This window comes from Tigriopus californicus, chromosome 8, assembly GCF_007210705.1.
Source record: "Tigriopus californicus strain San Diego chromosome 8, Tcal_SD_v2.1, whole genome shotgun sequence".
NCBI classification, from domain to species: Eukaryota; Metazoa; Arthropoda; class Copepoda; order Harpacticoida; family Harpacticidae; genus Tigriopus; species Tigriopus californicus.
The window spans coordinates 9025157-9038668 of NC_081447.1; the positions used below are offsets into that span (position 1 = coordinate 9025157).

The 13512-nt window shown below is 39.8% G+C and overlaps 3 protein-coding genes across 3 annotated transcripts in view; 1 reads left to right on the top strand and 2 right to left on the bottom strand.

Moving 5' to 3' along the window:
* Positions 1-343: 343 nt before the first annotated feature.
* LOC131884856 (uncharacterized) lies at positions 344-1354 on the top strand. The gene is made up of 2 exons (XM_059232749.1): positions 344-1108; positions 1181-1354. The coding sequence occupies exons 1-2, from the start codon at positions 344-346 to the stop codon at positions 1352-1354; spliced, it is 939 nt and encodes a 312-aa protein (XP_059088732.1).
* Positions 1355-2983: 1629 nt separating this feature from the next.
* LOC131884867 (uncharacterized) lies at positions 2984-4913 on the bottom strand. Its single transcript, XM_059232762.1, has 2 exons — positions 4776-4913; positions 2984-4711 (listed from the first exon to the last, which is right to left on the bottom strand). Exon 2 carries the CDS (start codon positions 4644-4646, stop codon positions 3657-3659), a length of 990 nt encoding a protein of 329 aa, XP_059088745.1. The 5' UTR covers positions 4647-4711; positions 4776-4913; the 3' UTR covers positions 2984-3656.
* A 7992-nt stretch (positions 4914-12905) lies between these two features.
* The window catches only part of LOC131884858 (DNA/RNA-binding protein KIN17-like), a 2139-nt gene continuing 1532 nt past the window's right edge, over positions 12906-13512 (bottom strand). The window contains exon 2 of the mRNA XM_059232752.1: positions 12906-13509. Coding sequence (XP_059088735.1) covers positions 12988-13509 — 522 coding nt within the window. The 3' untranslated portion in view covers positions 12906-12987. The remainder of the gene's footprint in view (positions 13510-13512) is intronic.

Below are 13512 nucleotides of genomic sequence, written 5' to 3' on the forward strand. Positions count from 1 at the left end.
GGCTTTTTTGTGTGTTTAGAGATTGGCTGAGCCCTTTCCAACCCAGCCCAGCTAAAATTATTGCATTGAACCATTATTGCTGAAGTCCTTTTTTGTGAGGGTAAGATGAATGGATCTTACAATTTGGCATACACCAACTTGCCCTCCTAGATCAATTCCCAACACTTAGTGTATCATAAAATCAGCTTAATACAGGGTCGTGCAGGTAAATTGGGACAAACTTCAACTTGATCAAGATCTATAAGGAGTGCAAGTAGACCAAAGTATTTTTTTTATAAAGGTTGCGTGACTACATTCAGCTATTCAGCTGTTCATTATTTGGGTTAAATTATCCCGGACAACTATGGAACAAACAAAACAATCCGTGATCATTGAGTTGGCCTGCGCGGGCAACGGTCCTGCCACCATTGCCAAGGCCCTGAAGTACCCCAGCAGCACCGTCTACAGGGTCTACAACAGCTTCATGGCCAAGAACAAAGTCTCCCGGACAACCCACAAGCCTAGAAATGACAAAAAGCGAAAGCCCATGTTCTTGGCTGGCTTGAACAGGTCGATCAAGGCCTCGCCAGGCACCCCCATGTCCGTGCTTGCCAAGAAGCGCAATGTGGACAGGTCGACCATCTCCAGGGCCACCAACAAGGACCTCAAGATGACCGCGTACAAGTTGTATAAGAGGCACATCTTAACAGAGAAGATGAAGGCTGTCAGAGTCGAAAATGGGACCAAGTTGCTCAACAACATGAAGTCCAACAGCAGCCGGTTGGTCTTCTTCTCCAACGAGAAAAGCTGGACTGTTGACAGGACCTACAATGTCCAGAATGACAGGCACTTGGCCACTGACAGGTCTAAAGTCCCCCACATCTTCACCACTAAGTTCCCGGCCTCCATCATGACCCTGGGGGTCATCTGCAGCAACGGGGCCATCATGCCCCCGGTGTTTTTCAAGCCCAAGGAGAGGGTGGGGGCAGAGAGGTATTGCAACGTGTTGGCCAAATTTGTGATCCCATGGATGAAGGAGGTGGCCGGGGAGACTGAGTTCACCTTCCAGCAGGACTCGGCACCAGCCCACAAGGCCAAGAAGACAATGGACTTGCTCAAGTTGGAGAACGTCACTTTTTGGGACACCAAGACCTGGTCCTCCAACTCGCCTGACATGAACCCCCTGGACTACTTCTTCTAGGGAGAGTTGGAGAGGAAGGTCTGCAAGACTCACCACAACAGCATCAACAGCCTGAAGGCCTCCATCAAGAAGGAGTGGGCCAAGGTCTTCCCCGCGGACATCATCAAAGCCTGCAAAGCCTTCCAAGGCCGTATCAAGGCCATGCTTGCCGCCAACAGAGGCCATATAGAGTGATTGTATAGTAGACTGTCTCCTCTACAATATATATGTAATAAAAATTGGTCTACTTGCACTCCTTATAGATCTTGATGAAGTTGAAGTTTGTCCCAATTTACCTGCACAACCCTGTAGATAAACGGTTTCTGTGGATTCGAACCCTCAACATTTTTTATTCCAACCAAGAAAATCTTAAAAAGTTACAATACGCTACCTCATGCATGAAAGGCAACCAACGCAACCTCTAATGTATGCAAGCTGCCGAGCTGTCATCTCAGAGTTCATTTTTAACGACCATACGATTTCTCCCACGCCATCCGGGAAAGGTTTGACCTCCAAACAGAGCGAATAGCCCGTGGATTGGAGCCAGAACGTTTAGCTATTGATTGGGGGACCTCAGATATCAACGAAGTGACCTTACTTTGGGTCCTGTTGAGCTTGAAAAGCCTCTCAGATCGATCTCAAAGGCCAAGCTCAGGATCCAAATCAACTCTATTATGAAGGCAATCCAGGCTTCAGTCAACTGTAGCGAACTTGAAAGCTTTGGCCACATTAGAAATCCATGAACGTGTTTTGAGAGGTTATGAAGTGGATTCATTGACCCTGCCCAGGTGTGACCCGAGGTGTGGCTGACGACAATGGTGTCATTTCACATAAAACAGGGCCGCCTGCAAATTTATCTGCCGTTAAACAGCCTCCTCACTCTTAGTGATAGCTTGGTGTTTTCCATTTACCTTCAAAGCAGTCGCATTCACTTACCCGACAAGGCCCATTGTGGAACGAACAGCTTTAGAATTGGCTTGATCCAAATATTTTCATCCTGTTATTCAATCTCCCTGAGCATCACCAACGCCGGCCTGATCATGTGCCTGCCTTCACTCTTGGAAATGAAGAGCAGATCTCAACCAATATCATTCATAACCTTCATGCTCATTGTCCCTCTCGAAGGGGTGGAACTAACTTTTTCAGCGATCAAACACCAATGGGGCACCCCCGCATGGTTTCGTGAGTGCATATTTTGAGATGCCATTTGTACCCAGTTGCACCTACTGCGAGCATCAGATAGTTTCGTGAACGCACATTTTGAAATGCGACTGGGTACACTTTAGTACTGTCGCATTTCAAAATTTGCCTTCACGAAACCACGTGCCTCATTTGCCTGATGAGGCTTGAGAAAGCAACAGTAACTTTGGACCATTCAACCCTTGGGGTGTCAATCCACTCAGCAAATTTGATGAGGTGGCCTACTGAATGCTGTTTTATCAAACTAGGAAGCCTTACTAATTGTTCTAATCTCTGTATTGAACCACGCACATCTAGAATTTTTGACCGAGCACCGAACCTTAATTGAACTGTGCAAGCATGAAATAAACACAAGCACCTTGTTTGGCATTGCACAAGCCAGAACCAGGTTGAAAATGTACTGTATCGCAAGCTGTTTGACCCAAACCTAATACGTTGTCGAATTTTGAAAAAAAAATAACGAATATAAATCAACGTTTAGTATTACAAGTATGACGCCCACCTTTCCTCACTCAACAGTGTCTGAATCCCATAGAAGAAAATAAAGACATCACTTGACTGACCTGAAATAAATGGACAAAGATTAAACTTTTATCGTACAATAGAAATGGAGTCCAAATAGGATCGTTGGCCACATACTCATATATTAAGTTCGATCATGAATCAAGCTCAGATTTTCTTATTAACCGGGATTAAACAAGCACATGAAAAGCATAATATGCCGTTAATAATAGAATATTCCTGAGCTGTCGGACTCATACTTTCATTGAACACAAACCATTCAAGCAGGACATTCCGATCTGAACACAAGCAGGTAAGAAGCCACATTGAATGCGGATGATATCCATCCGTCAATATCTCCTCTTGGTCTTGGCTTGATTGAAGGTTGATGGAGACACAAGACCACAAACAATCAGGCATCACCTTGCTCAGGGATGAGTGCAGGCGTTTTCAAAAGAGTGGGTCAGAAAGGGATATATTGAAGGAAGGGGCAAATTTTCATGGGATCCGTGTGTGTCTTACAATGTTTGCCCCAAGGAACGTACTTGAATCGTTCAACCAAGGGTACAAATGGTAACACATGGTTTACGTATTACGGGCAACGGTGGAGGGAAGTCTTCAAGAGCCTATGGGTTACGTGAGTTGACCGATGCATGGACTGTCTTCATTTTAGAGTTAATGTCGATCCTGAGCTTGGCCTTTGAGATCGATCTGAGGGGGTTTTCCTGTATGAAAAATTAACATTGCAATGCACTATCGTTATCTGATTGATTTCCGAGGGAACACAATAACACAATTAAAACTTTTGGATCTCTTCGTTCTTGTCGTCCCACTTAGAAACATCCACATCCATATTTGCTTGGTTGTTCTTGTGTGTCGTGGTGGAAAACGGTCCATATTTTTGCTCATATTGCTTAAGAAAGAAGTTCGCGTAGATACATACGACCAGCATTACCAGAAGCAAAGTAGCCGAAATGCAAAAAGACATACCCAAGTGCCAATCAATCGAAGCAATGTAAACAATGTTGTAAAGCGGCGAAGCCAAATCTGAAAGCGCTTGAACAGCTGCTACGCACGCAAACACTTTTCCAACGTCCAATGTGCCCACAATCTTGGTCAAAGTGGCTCGAATTGCGACTGTTGTCGCATCGCTGAACATTTTCAATAAATTGGCAAGGTATAAAGCATTGGGGTTCCAAGCTAACAAGTACATGATGTTACCCAACAGAAGGCTGCTTATGGACAAGATGGCGATCATCATATCCCGTAAATGAAAGACTTTGGTGACCAATGGTATAACAATACCAACCGCAATTATACTGAATATAGACGAAATGCCGGAGAGCTGAGACCACCACACGTTGAATTCGTCAGTACTAGCCCATTCAAATTTCTTGCGAACGTAGCTGTTGCTAATTGAGTTGGTGCCATGCATGGCAATACCATTCACTGCAAACATGGCAATCAGTAGCACAACCACATGCCTCATATGACCTCTCCGCTTTCGGAATGCTACAATAAAGCTCTTAGACACACTCCTCAAGCTAAACATGCTCAAACAAGACTGACTTTGAAGCTCTTCTTTCTGTTTGTTCCCATGTCCCAATGGCGCTGGAGGTAGCAATCCTTTACTTTCAAGTTTTCTTTGGATCAGGTCTCGCGGCTCTTGAAGGATCAACAAAACATAGAAGAATGCCAGAAGATGAAATCCAGTCGACATACCGTAGATGGTTGCGTAACCAAGAGAGACGTAAATTCTTCCTGAAGCAAAACTGGCAATGGTCATTGTGATGAAATAGACGCAATCAATTAGGGCCAATCGCGCAGTTCGGTCCTCTGAACTTGATACGTCTGCAATGTAGCTGTAAATACCTAAAAAGAGGCAACTCGAGCCACCAAACCAATCTTTCAATACCTCCAACATGAGTACTTCAGTGGGCAACTCATCAAAGAACACGCTGTTGAATAAGAGGCTCAGGTCATTTAGAATGAATCCCACCAATGGAATTAAGAACAACATTTTTCGACCAGCTCGATCTGACCAAGGGCCCACGAAAAGCACAAAAATAATCGAAGGGACACTGCTCACAAACATCATGATAAAATTCATCCTAGAAACAGTTTTCTGAACTTCATCCTGAATTTCGCCATAATTTCCGTTATCAAGATGGCTACACACGTCTTCAGGATATGCTGTACCATTGCCAAAAACGATGGATCCCAAATTGCACACTTTTTCGTAATAAAGCTGGGGTGTAACCACCATTTGGATAGCCAAGCCAAACCACCAAAGAGCAACAACTGGTTCCACGGTAATCGACCACAGACACGTTTTCAATTTTTGCCCACACTTTTGGGTATTTGAGACTCCAAAGCTGATGGAGGAGAGGGCATTCTTTCCCACAGAATGATTCTTTTTAGCCATCTTGGTCAATCTCCTCCTTGGTTCCTCTCGGTAAAATGATCCTCTGAGTCTAGAATCTAGCATTGAACTAACAGTCATGATGAAAATGACATTGGCAAGTTCAAATATTACTTTCATCATAAGTAGGGGTCGGAAAATTAGTTTGTGATTTTGGTCAAAATATTTTTTGGGGTTATGAAGATCAGCCAAGATAAGCTGTGAAAACGTGAAAATAAGTTGAAAAGAGATGATATTTTTTAGTTGTTTGGTTATTCATGTTTTGTGGTGGCTTTGAGGCACAAATTGCTTGATTAGTTTTTTTTCACGATCTTCTTTCTCTTAGGGCTCAGAAATATAGTATTGTCTCTAAAATTAATACCATCATTCTGTGCGAATCGAGGGCAATTCGATACAAAAAACTCACGTTATAGTTCATAGAACAAGTAAAATACACCTTGAGCTCCCTATCAATGCCAATCAATGCATGCATTCTAAGGGAGCAGATGATCAAAGTAAAGGAGTTTGTTAAAAATTGAATCATAACAAATACGAGATGAAAATAAATATTTTGATCCTTCGGTTTTTAGAGAAAACTGCCTAAAAGCCATCATATAGAATGTCCTGTTCTGGGCAGAAAAATGAAGGGTCACTCTTTGTGTCTTCTTAAAATCGTTCCCCCGTCCTCCAAGAATCACATTTTCATCAGAAGAAATTTTATAAAAATCCCGAATTCGGGCATCGTTTGCGGATGGATTTAAAAGTATATAAGATAGGATATTTTATCATTTCTTCGTTGAATACTAAAAAAACACCTTTTTAGTACTCCCAATAGAAGAGGTTATGCTGTCAGATATACTACGGGCCTTCTCTATTCTTTTAACAGAAGATACATACTCCAGATGGAGTTGGGCATTGAGGTAGCAATTTAACTGGAGGTCTTTCCAATTGTCGTTGGATACCCGTTAGGTTTTGATCTCATTAAGAAAACGGGTTAAAACGATGATTTAGGCCTTACATTGGATCGGTGACCTTTTTTTCAATTTCTGGTCGAGAGGCTCAGTTAAATTGTTTCAAATTTTCCGTTATTCTATTCGGGCACACTTGGCGGCGTCAAATACGTCGTTCATGGGTTGGACAATAGATTTGAAAGGAGTCAGCATGGTGGTTGAATCGCGGGATTTACATGTTCGCATCCGCATGTTTGAAAGGTCTTCGCCACCTTGATTTCAATGTGCTCATCAAATTTACCGGTATCCTGAATAATCACCCCAAGATCTTTTACTAACGCAACTTCCTAAATTGGGTTTCCCCCGGTGTCTAGATGCTATAGTGGCGATCTATAGGCCCAAGGATGCCGCCATGTGGTACGCCCGGTAGTACATTTGACACGTTACTTAGCGTTTTACTCACTCTAATATATTGTTTACGCTTTTTTACAAAAACTCTTTATTGCGAGAAGCATGTCTCATTGGATACATTAAACAGAATTGTAATTGCAGTTACTTCTCTCCTCTATGAAAGCCCTTTTATGAAATTTAACATTTTTGTGTGAACACCAGTTAAAACTCAACGCTATAGAAAAAGCCCGTGGTCCACTCGAAGGCCTTCGCAAAATCTAGATATACTACTTCCAGCGAGTCATGAATTTGTAATATTGTTTTAATATAGGGGCTGCTTGTTTCATAATGAGACATCTCACGGCCAAAAAAAGGAAAGACAGCGTTAGTAAACCCTCTGCTAACGTTTGATCTAGCGTCGTTGTAAAGAAATATAATTAAAAACCCTAGACTAAATTTGAAGTTGATGAGCTAAGAGGGATATTTTCCAACTTTGTAAGCTCTATCTTGAACATACTATCAAGCAAGAAATCCTGGCAATTTGGAATGAGACATTCAGCAACATCAAAAATTCAAAAAAAAAACTGTGGATTATTGATAGCATCAATTAAATAATCATTGAAGTTTGTTACTAGAGTTGATTCAATGATATCCCATTAGTAGTGGCATGTTGGGAAACTACGTATTAGCTAGCCTCAAAATGTAGCTGATTATACCCACATCAAACTAAGGTCGTTTTTTATTATTGATACGTTTGATGACTCATTACTTGGGAATTGGCTAGTACCTTTTTAAAGCCAACAATAGAAGTGATGTGATCAAATGCATTTATAAAGTTGAATGTACCAGAAAACTTCGTGTGATAGGCTGCGACAACAATGCCATCAAAGTTGCTTATTCTTTGAAGAACTCATAGATCAAGTTTGATGATGAAAAGTATGGGAGTATTCGATTCAGCTTTCTGTATTATTATTTGCAAGTAAAACTCGCATCACTAGTGATTTGGCAAATATTCAGCTTTAAAATGTAAAACATTGTAATGAAATTTACTTCAGAAAAGGTGAAATATTAAAAGGCTGCTCCATAATTAAAAAAATGAAAAGTTTTGATTCACAGATACTATAAATTGCTCATTTCGTTTTTTCACCAAGAAATTTCGAAAGCAGATGCGAAAATTGACACTCTGTCCAACACTTTTTTATGGTTAATTTTTCAATTGAGTGGAAACAGTGTTATTACATATTGTTCTAACCTTATCACTAAATCACTAAATTGGTTGTTGCAAGTTTTACTTAAGCCATTATCCCAACTTCTTAAAATATGTACCCTTCTCATGGTCTAAATTTCAGATACCATGAACTAGTTATTCTTTTATTGTCTTCTCGAAGACTTGTTAACAGGGCATTAGAAAACCAAATCACAAATAACGAAATTACTTTAATTCGTTCCTCTTTTCGAAAAAGGAAGATTAAATAGGGAACTATTCAAAATGGTATAATTATAACGACCCCAAATCTAAGAAAAATACTCGTGACTCGTTCCTTTTCCAGCTTCCAGACTGGCCTTTTAATTTTTGATTTCTAATGACAACTGAGAAATCTAAAGGTTTGACAGAAATTGTCAGTTTTTGTTATTTCATTCAACATATTATGAATAATGAAAGTCTGGTTTGAAAACTGTGGTTGCTTTTAACTACTTTGAGGAAGTTCATTTTGATGCAATACATTTGGAACAATTATACCAAGATTAAATGCCGATGATTATTATGAAAAAAATCAATTGTCTTCAAATTTTAGGCTTTGGGAGTGTTTGAAGCCAAAAACACAATTTCTTTAGAGAAGTATGGTCTTGATGGGGCAAAGCCCATAAAATAATGGTCATCTAAATTTTAGGAAAAGTAACGAAAAACGCCACTGACTTTTTTTGAGTAATGGTTGTGTAACGAATTACTACTTTTGACCAAACTAATTGTCACCGCAATTTGTTCCTTTTAATTGAGAAACGACTAATGCCCTGCTTGTTAACTACTTTTGCAAATGTTATTGCTGGAGGTTTGATACATTTTGCCCCTTTTGGCCATTCATTTCCTTAGAATGGCCAAGTTCAAAGCAAGAACCTTTACAAAGAGAGTGGCATTCAAATGGTGCACTTTCATTGGCAAATATCTTGCTGAATAGACTTAGCCAAGTATTAAAGTGCACAAATTATACCAAGATCCATTATTAATGTTTCTTGGTGCATTGATTTGACAGAAAAATGTTTGATATAAGATTGTTTGAAACCNAATATCCTAAGCAAAAAGGTACATAACAAATGACTCTTTAAAATATTAAAGTTCAAAAATTATACCAAGATCCATCATTGTTGTTCCTATGTGCATTGATTTAACAGAAAAATATTCACTTTAGGATTATTTGAAATCAAAGCTGTAAATAAACGTAAGGGAGATGGTTGTAGCGCAGTTGATTAACGCGCGACCGAGCTATGCTCGGGTTCATAGGTTCGATCCTAGGTCTCCCCTCCCCCCCTGCAGTGGATCATCGCTTCGAACGGCGGACCCTGAACCCTAAATGGGACAGCATATATATGTAACATTGAACAAATTGTAAAACTATTGTGATCCAATGAGAAGCAGAATCTCGCAATAAAGACTTTTTAATTTTCTGGTAAATTGGGTCAAAAAACACCTGAATGTTTAAAATTGCCCTGAAATGCCAAGATATTTAATGGTTTTCTCCGAAGGCGGGATTCGTACCCACGCTTCTGGGGAACCATGTCGTGCCTCTATCGGGTACATTAGACCACTCGGCTACCATGGTTCCTTTACTGTTTGAACTAAAAATTTAAAAAAAAATTCTACTCATCACTCTTATTTCGCTATCTCACGTAACCCCAGATCATTCATAGGAAATATAAATAACTTTGGTTGTATCTGTCTTCACATGATTTCAAAAGTTTTGAATGAATCAGAAACAGTCATGCTCACTCCTTACTAACGCTATGTTTCCCTTTTGGCCGCTAGAGTTTGCTCAACTCTTACCTCGCAGCCCCTATGTCGAAATGCTCAATCAGTTGCGATATCGTACAATGACGAGAGCGGAAGCCGTTTTTCCCCGAGGGTACAATGTCATTGCTATCTAGATACTTCACCAGTTTAGGATTTTTCCAAGTTCCTTGGCAATATTGGGATATAGGTCAATAATTGGCTGGGTTAGATTTGTCACCCCCTTTGAATATAGGTCTGACTTGAGCCACTTAACGAGACGAAGGAAATTCTTCTTTGTCCAGTATGGATCTCATTAGATAGGCAAAAACTGGAGCTAAAACATTAGAGCATTTCACCAAAAATTGCGAGGTCACTCCATCAGGACCTGGCGAGCCAGGCACTTTCAAGTCCCTAATCGCAATTAATCAAATGTTATGTTTTTATTCTGATTGAAAATCCAATACATATCAATGAACTTCGGGTGGTCGATTTTTTGACACATCTCATAAACCCTTAAGCAAAAACGCAAAAGCTTTCCAGCGACCATCAGCGCAGACGACGTCAAAAAAAGAGCACAACATTCAAACTGAGAAGTAACTCTCTCAGGTGGTGTGAAGTGGCTTTTCACAATTTCACTCCATCCATCCCTCCTCCCACAACTTGGCATTTGAATACAAGTGGGAGTAATAAAAAAGCGCTCGGAATTGATATATGGCTTTTCATTGTTTTGTGGTCACTTTCATAATCATGAAAATATGTATGATGAAAGATATTGCAGGCTCTCTTATTATGATGCTGTTGTGTACTTTCGTTCCGCAAAGCATCAAATACTAAAGAAAAATGAGTGGAAACTTTTTTGTACAAGCGATTACTACATGGGGCAAAATAATCAAGATTTTACTTCACGGTTTTACAGCTATTCCCAAGGCATTTTCGTGTTGTATTTGACCTACAATCAATAATCTATTCCCACCTAACTGCCCAATGTTCACGTTTTCACGGATTTCTAGAAATATGGACTGTGAACGAGCTCCCTGCCAAATCGGCCTGCTCTTGGTCATAACAGCTCTGAGCCACTTTTTGAATTAAAGCAGTAAAATAAGAAACGTAGATCTTTTTTTAAATTGAAGGTAGGTCAAGTATATATCATTTACTTGTAAAGTAGATCGTTTCAAAGTTATGTTGTCAAAAGCGTTTGTAGCTGACCAAAAGCAGGCCGAAAATTCGAATCGTTGCATTCGATGTATGTATTGTTTACGACGTAACTTTGAACATATTTCCAGAGATCCCAAAGCCTAGGTTTGGGCTCAAATTTGGCCAATTTCATCTATTCAACCAGTCGAAATTTCGGTTTCCGTTCGCAGTTCACATCTCTAGAAGTCCATGACGTATTCTAATTGGCCTCATCCATCCGGAGCTTAAATATTTGGCAAGCAGAAAAATACCATGCAAATTGAAATATTTTAGGACATTCGTCTCTTGCTTTCGGTATCACTACTTTCCTAAGGCTTAGCAATACTGGGATTAGGAAGAGCATTTACGATTGATAGGTTCAATTGATCAGTCGAAGAGAAAGGTTAAAGGAATTAAGATTTAGGGTCGGGAATACCTTCAACCCGTAAGGAAGCCACCGTCATGCACAATGAAGCAAAACCCCATTCATCATCAGGGAAAGTAAAACCATTATGAATGTTTAGATTACATGTCGAGGAGAAATTTCACGGACCAGTTTCCGTTATGCAAGGTTGATCTAAAGATCTCAATGGTAATCCTGAAGACATTTACTTCATCGTCCTCAATGAAGATCTCGAAAATGCAGTTTCCATATCACTAAACGAGTAATTGGTAGACCTCGGAAAAAGAAAGAAAAAACATCCCAAAAAGGTGACTACAAGGTAATGAAATTCAGAGATCCTTCATATACTATAACATCAGTATGAAAAATAATTGTGTCCTAATGACGTGCAAATATGTCGCAATATGCGCACTTAAAAAAAGGTAATGAAATAGGCCAATTTCGCCATGGCAAAAAAATCAACCTAAGAAAACATAAATAGTGCTCAAACTTGCCCCATGCTTTCATTTGGGTCAAACTAATGCTCCTTTGGTACAATCTTGAATATTATTGGCCAGCATGCAAATGGGATCAACTGAGTTTGAATAAAAGTTAGGCTCCTCAAAATGTACAATATGTGTTAGCAAAACAATATTTGCGCTATTCTCTTTTTAATCTTTGGAAGCTCCAAGATTATTGTTTTAAATGTTGAAAAATATTGATCTCCTAAATATGAAGTTATATAATTCTGAATATTTAAATTTTACTGGGTCTAGTAGATTATCAATGGCAAGAAAATCATAATTTTTGTATGAATCAGTGCTTTTCAAATTTCAAAACCTAACTAACTTGATATAATTCAACTTAAAAAATAGCTTTGTTGCGAGATATTTTATATACAGTCTCATTGGATATATTTTTATATAAATGTATATATTTGAGATCACACATCGATGATAGGGGCCCATTCTGTGGTTAAGGATCATTTCAAGGACTGCATTTCAAACACTATTAAGAGTTTTTTTGTCCTTGAAGTTGTCTTTTCCAGGAAATATTTACTTGTTAGCTATTGTTGCAATCTTGTTCCCTAAGGAATGGTGCTATTTTTCTCGAGAATTGGAAAAGGATAATGCGCTCGTTTTTGCTTGACGGCTAAATAAAAATAAACGAGCAAACAAGCGTACCAGAAATGAAGAGACCGAATGATTTTACAATCGGTCACAACAATCAAATCAGCATTCAAATTCGACCATATTTTTTAATATAGTTTGAAAAGCGTCAAAGGGTAAAATAGTGGCATTTTCCCCGCAAAATGGCGATTTAATATAGTAACGGTTTTAAGTATTTACCATTTTCTCGTTGGTATAAAATGAGTAGAAAAGCATTTCGTCCCTTGAATAGAATTCTCCAGAGACATCTGCTATTCTAGTACTTACAAGTGTATATTTGCTACTTATTGTTTGGGAGACTAAGACGTAGATATTATCAAGCGTAATTATAACGTCATTTGACGGTCTCCTGAGTTAAATCGGAATAACCAAGATTCTTCCACGTCTCTGGTGCCATAAGGCCACGTTCCATTCGGCACTGCAGATAATCCTTTGATTCATGACGACACCGGCTGTTCTTGTTCTCGTTGTCGGACAGGCATATCATATATTTCAAGTAGAATTTCTTACACTCTCCATCATGATCCAAAGGAAATGACCCTTTGTCCGGGGGAGTAGCCTTGAATTGTTTAGCACCAAACACGTTGGAAGCCATCTAGAACAAAGAATGTGAAGAGTTCACCTTACAAGAATGGAAAAGCGCGTCGAATCATGCTACAAGGAGATGGATCACATTTTAGCTTTTGTTCGAGGCAGGACACAATTTACTGAAGTGTTCATACGGCAATTTGACAGTTTGGGCGCTCGCATTCAACTGAAGGTAGGCCGAGTACGAATCCACGTCGACGCGCTGAAGAATGGCTGTTTCTCCTCGAAATTGGCCATTCAAAATCAGAACGGGCTGTCCTTCAGCGGGAATTACGGTCTCGAGATGAGCCTGATCGAGTTTCAGTTTCTTATCAAGTTGAAATAAAATCACTACGGCCGCATACTTATCCACTACTTCGTGGACGTAACCTTTTTGCTTGTAGTATTGCTCGCCCAAAGAACGAGTCACGATCTTGACTACTATATTGGGCTTGAGCCAATAATTTTTTATAGATTTGGGTTCGGTGGTGGTTTTGGTGCTTTTGTGACCCACTCTCTTGCTCTTCTTTTGCCTTTCTTCCTCCTCTTTGATTTCCTCGAGTGCAGATTTTTTGCGCTTTTTCTCATCGTGTAGGCTGCTAAGCTTCTTCCGAGCCGCCCGTTGACGAGTCTC

Bases quoted from the DNA above. Each gene is read 5' to 3' on its own strand.
- LOC131884856 (XM_059232749.1), top strand. From the start codon at position 344: ATGGAACAAACAAAACAATCCGTGATCATTGAGTTGGCCTGCGCGGGC. The intron at 1,109-1,180 runs GTCACTTTTTGG...TACTTCTTCTAG, and splicing joins ACTTGCTCAAGTTGGAGAAC to GGAGAGTTGGAGAGGAAGGT.
- LOC131884867 (XM_059232762.1), bottom strand. From the start codon at position 4,646: ATGACCATTGCCAGTTTTGCTTCAGGAAGAATTTACGTCTCTCTTGGT.